Source organism: Malaclemys terrapin, chromosome 8 (assembly GCF_027887155.1).
Source record: "Malaclemys terrapin pileata isolate rMalTer1 chromosome 8, rMalTer1.hap1, whole genome shotgun sequence".
Classification (NCBI taxonomy): Eukaryota; Metazoa; Chordata; order Testudines; family Emydidae; genus Malaclemys; species Malaclemys terrapin.
The window spans coordinates 66,461,645-66,467,644 of NC_071512.1; the positions used below are offsets into that span (position 1 = coordinate 66,461,645).

The window sequence follows — 6,000 nt, forward strand, 5'->3', positions numbered from 1 at the left end:
AAATAGATTCTTAAAACAATCTCAGACTTGGATTATCTCTGGGATTTGTCTGATTGCAAGACAACTATGGTGTTGAAGACATTGGTAGACTTAATCAGGGTATTTCAGTGTTCTTTAGTGATTAACCAGACAAAGATCTAATTTTTCAGTGGAAGCTACCACTGTATTGTGACTCGTCTAACCCACTGCAAAATACAAATGAAAGATGTTACATATCCTGCAAAGAATTGCCAGTATTGGCCTTGTCAGGTTTTTTAAATAACAGGGTCTGACTGCCAAGTGTTTTGGAACAAACAGCAGCTGCCAGCAATTTTCCAGTTTTATCACCATATTCATACTAATATTTTTAGAAATCTTAACAATTTTTCAGTGTCTTCTCCTGGCAGGGGGCCAGGGCTATCATGAAATTTTGCAGATGATTAGTAAAGACTCTCTCATTAACAGATTGAGCAATTCCTCTAGCTGTTTTTTTCCCTGTGTCGTCTTTACTCCACATCTTTGTGTTTGATCCTTCTTTTAAGGATTAGTTTCACCCCCCTGAAAGTACTGTTTAGAACTACCTTCAAATCTCATTAATCTCTGCATTAATTGCAGCTAGCATTCCAAAAACTGTGCACTAGTTGTACAGAAATGCTGAGGATAAGGAGAAAAGAGGTTGAGTCCCAACAGTCCATTTTTTGTTTGGAACAGCCACTGGGCAGTAGAATGGTTTGATACCACTGTTGGTAAGATATTGGCTGACTTCTTCAAATAAGAGAGAGAAGATGAGATCAGGAATGTGTCATTCCTGATAAATGATTACTGTTGGGCCAAAACCAATATTTAATCCTGCTCTTGGCATTTTAGGCTTTGTCTATTACCAGTAACCCAAGTGTTTTCACACACGCACGCCTGCCTGCCTACCTACCTGCCTGCCTACCTACCTACCTACCTCTGTTTGTTTAATTGCTGATGTTGCTACCAGGTTATAGTTGTACTCTCCATTTTATTCCTCAACCCTTTGCCCACTGATGATTTTTTTCAGACACGGAAGGTATACTTTCTCCAGTTCAAGATAATGTCCCCCTCCATAGTGTTTGTTAACTAAGCATAGTGTTACTGAAATTCAGTACAAAGAACCTCAAGAAGAGGGTCTATCCTGAAGGTTTAAAAAGGATTCACCTCTGCTTTTAGAATTAATAGGTGGAAATTGTGTTCCTACTTAATCTCTCTGATCATGATCTGGACAGGAAGGATTTCTGGAAACTTAAACATTTCCAAAAGAGAGCTGTGGTACTTAGAGTGGCATAAAGAACTTTTCTCATTAATCTGAAGGAAAACCAAACTTTTCAAACTTTAGATAGGGAAATTGTTTTGAAAATATACGATCATTTGACATACATACCTTTGGTTATTCCCACTTTTTTTAAATGGGAAGATGTAACTTAAAAAGTTACATTTGTGGTCTGATTTTTATAATAATTTGTAGAAAATTATTCCCTCCAACTAAAATGTTTGAGGCAAGTATTTCGGCGTCTGATTGTGTGTCAAAGCTACATGAATTAAGCCTTTAAAATGGTAACTGAGAAAATTATAACTAGCTAACTATAATCCTTTATTTTGTTACTTTTGCATGGATCCTGATCTGTACTTTTGTCCTACATTTTTCTTCTTGATACAAATTTTTCAAGCTTGTTGATAAATTGTTTAGTCAGCTGCTTGATCACACTTCTTTCATTATGAAATATAGTCAAGAGGCCAAATAACAAGTGTCAAGTCAGGTTTATTGCTTGAAGCCAATAATAATATAGTACAGGGAAATTGTTCTATACGATATCAGACTCCACTAAATCATCTCATACAGCGATGTTACATCCACCTTATGTGGAAGGTATGCTCCCAAAGTTGCACATTTCAGCTGATATTATTTATATGATGATTTTACAATTTATACATCTCTTTACACATCACTAAAATCCAACCCATCTGTTTCTTTCAGTTCAGTAATTTGTTCTGTTCTTTGCTTTGGATTCTAGCATTCCAGGTACTGGTCCATGAAGGTACTTCCCTTGCTTGTACTAAGGGCAAGTCTACACTTAACATGCTGCACGGGGTTTAGGTCGGTATAACTATGTTGCTCAGGGGTGTGGATTTTTCACACTCTTGAGTGACATAATTATACTGACATAGGTCTGTAGTGTAGACCAGACCTAATACATAGAACAAATATGTCTTGATTTTGACAAGTTCCCTATTTTCTTATGCCAAATACGTACGTCAGCAACTTCAGAGTATTATGCTATACTTAGCATAAGTGAACAGGATTATGGTGTAAGCCAGTTTATGCTATATCATTGTTACAATATTTGTGCTTAATGCATATATATATATATATATATATAAATAGTGAGCATGTATATATTAGTCAGCAAGCTTGACCTTATAGATTATTTTTAATGTATCAATATGTGCAAGGTTAATATATAGTACTTCTAGAAGAGCAGTGTATTGGACTATTTTTACATCCTGTAAAGCTGCTGTTGTATTATCACTGTGACAATTTTTTTTTTAAATTTCTTGCTAAGCTTATCATGATGAGCAGTCCTTTAAGGAGGTGTGAATATTAGCTATTTGTTAGACCTTTTCTGTAATATTTGAGATTGAAAGAGAAGTGATTTTTTTTTTTTAAATGCACCACCTCTTGGCTAGTAAGTGAGGAATTAATCTTAATGTACTGTTTTTTTTGTTTTTCTTTTTCTTTTTCAAATTGTCTATAAAATTCAGGGCAAGTTTTCTTCAATGGATTTTTTTTAGTTTGGAGGCAATACGTTTTATAATCCGTGTTTCAACAGTTGTTTTAGTCAGTAGGTGGTTCGGGTGAAGAAAACTGTTTTTACTTAGCAAGATTTTCTTGGTATTTATTAAGCTTAATTCAAGGATAAATAACTTCATTAAAGTTATTTATTATTGTATTCCTATTTATATTGTACTGTGCCTGGAGGTTATTCTTTCTAGACAAAGAGCCCTTTCTTCTGGCCTAGTCAAATTTATTAAAACATCCAGATAATAAAATGACCACCATACAATGTAAAACTTGTTCATGGGGAAAAAATAACTTGAAACACACAGTTAGCTTGGGTGTCTAAAGATGAAGTTACAATATTAAAGTGTATAGTGTTTTTAAATCTTTGAGAAGTATGCTTACATAAATAAGACTTCACTGCAACTGTCTCCTCTGATAGAAAAGTGATATATGCAGTATACTATAGGTGATACCTTTGGTTAAGACTGCCTACCTCTTTCCATTGTAAACCTCTGTTTTCTGTTGCCTTAGCTTAAGCTATTTGTACTGAAATTTTCCATGATTTTTCTGTCTTGGTTTGAATTATTTTTAAAGATTTGAGCAAAAATGATTCTGGAGTTTTCCAGAATTAGATTAGTGGGGGGGACAAGCAAGTAGATTTCCCAATGTTAAAACACTCTCTAGATGAGTTTTTACAAAACAACTTTAGTGCTTCCATTGTTTGTAGTAGGAACTTGAAATTTGGGAAAGAAACGGTTCTGAAGTGAAGGAGAAGTGACTTTTGCTATTCCTATGAAAATCCTTCCAGATTTGGCCAAGTTACAAGCTTCTGAAAATGCCTTTCTATCCATGTGCAGTAGAACATGTTCACCTCCTGTGCTTTAATTATATGAATGTTCCAACTGCATTGTATATACTCCAAGGCGCTAATGAACCTTCTACATCATACAATATGGACAGAGATAGAGCTCCACAAGACATAGGCAAAACAGATGCTTCAGGTGCTTTCCCTTAATGAAATAACATTTTGCCTTGGTAAGGGTTCATTTGGCTGTGAACCAAGACATACTGAGTTTTAAAATCCACTCCTTCCTATCCTTCATTGTTAACAATTGTGCGCTGTTTGCATTCTTTGTATTAATCAAGTTCTCATACCCCTATCTTAGGATGCAGGCAAGCATTCTTGTTTGCATTTTACAGATGTGGTAACAGGATAGGAGAGGTTTGTATAGCTGGGAATAAAATTTAGGCCCTAATATGGCAGATCTAAGGTTCACCCTCTTAACCAAGCAGCCTGTTAGAATAGTGAATGTACATGTTTGACTATAGTGTCTCTAAAATGACACTATTTCCATGAAATTCAGAAATGAGTGAATATTATGTAAACAACAAATAGCACCCAGAAGTCCTAACTCTATCCCATTTTAGCCACTTTATCATACTCCTGTCCCAGAGCCAAGATACTCTGTCTTTCTAGCAAGTACTTGTGCTACCACTTGGCAAAGTATGTGTCATGTCTACTTTTAGTGGCTGGTGCACATAGAGAATGATGGGGTATTACTGCCTTTGTCTAATGGAGTCACTTGTTTAGCTCAAGTCGTTTGTGGTATGGATCTGACAGTCCCAGGTTTAAACTCTGCTGATGACTTATTTGGTTGGGGTGGGGAATACGTGATAGAATTTCTTCCTCTTATTTTTTTTTTAAGTGATCCTTTAAAACAAAAACTAGGGAATCTCCTTACCCTCAGAAAAAGGGCTAAAATGTTTTAATGGTTGCAAAGTCAAGCATCCAGATTAGAAAATTCTTCTAGCACTGAATTCATTGTGTACTGAAGTTCAGTAAAATAATTTAATTCCATTATTATAATTGAAGCACAGTAGTAAGTGGTACAGTGAATATAAACATTAACTAAATTGCAATTTAATGAATATACATATGTTATTTTTGCAGAACATAAAAAGCTCTGTTTGATACAATGGATGAACAGTCACAAGGCGTGCAAGGGACTCCTGTTCCACAGTTTCAACCACAGGTACTTTATTTTACTAGTCATCAAGAGCAGAAATAAATGGGTTTAGTAAATGGAAGAACATGTTAAAATTAACGAACAGAACGAATTCCAAAAGGTTATTGTTGATATTAGAATACTTTTTCTTCTCCATTATTCAATGCCATTCCAAGAGGGTAGGTTTTTACTGCATTTAATGGGTTCAGTATGGTATTCAAGGTAATAGTTGATTATTTTAGTTGAGTTACTTGTGTGGAATTACATAACTAGTCATCAGTGGTTAATAAATCAGATGAAATGTTATGAGATCAAGTATCTTTGGATATTGGATTGTTTAATTTGGATTTTTCTGTCTCAAGGCATTTATGGAGGGAAAAAAGCCATAAAGAAATGTAATATTGCATTAGTTAGTCATTGAATTTCAAAATATCAGCTCCATAGTTCACAGAAAAAAGCTGCTTTCTTTTTTGCCTCCTACTGCGTCACCAACTGGGAAAAGTCGGAGAGTAGAGGTGAGAGGCAAACATGAAAGTAATTGTTTTCCTATGAGGTCTCAAGCTGCTAAACACTATATATTTCCAAATTATAGCAGAGTTGCCAGATTTATTTCAGACTGCTCCCCGCTGGTGATCTCATGTGGGTTAGTGCCTTCCCTTGTTGAAAATGGGCAAGGGATGTGAGGGAAATTTAGCCACCCTTGCAGTTGGATTTGATGGTATGACTCAAAACAAAGGTAAGATTATCAGGCAATAGATAAAGTTGGCTGCTTATTAACATTCTTCTAAAAATGTTGCTTCTGTTAATAACATTATTTATTTAAAAACCTTTGGAAAGCAGCACTCTAAGATCTGATCTTGCAAAAACTTATACAGGTGCTTTGCTTTATGCACTATGAGGAGTTGCATGTAAGTCAGTAGAAATTGTCATAGTAAAGTTAAACAATTGGGTAATTCTTTGCAGGACCAGGACCATAACTGGTAATCTTCTGTTTGTTTGTTTGTTTCAGGCATTAGTCTGAATAATAAAGGTGATGTGGCAACATGTGTTTGTTCTGAAGTTTTTGACAATATAAGTAAGATTTTTGCCAAGTCTTCATTTCTGTACTCAGTATTGTATTTTAGTAGAACTTTCCTTGTTCCAATGCCTGCATTGGAGCAGCTTTGAGGCTCAAATAAAAATAAACATTCTTGTGCTTCTGTATCACTATCC

General features: G+C 35.1%; 1 protein-coding gene across 2 annotated transcripts in view; it reads left to right on the forward strand.

Moving 5' to 3' along the window:
• NEK7 (NIMA related kinase 7) overlaps nucleotides 1-6,000 on the forward strand; it is a 143,040-nt gene that overhangs the window by 24,305 nt on the left and 112,735 nt on the right. For both annotated transcript variants that reach the window (XM_054036937.1, XM_054036939.1), the window contains exon 2: nucleotides 4,734-4,815. In XM_054036937.1, the coding sequence (XP_053892912.1) occupies nucleotides 4,759-4,815 (57 nt within the window). In that variant the 5' untranslated portion in view covers nucleotides 4,734-4,758. The remainder of the gene's footprint in view (nucleotides 1-4,733; nucleotides 4,816-6,000) is intronic.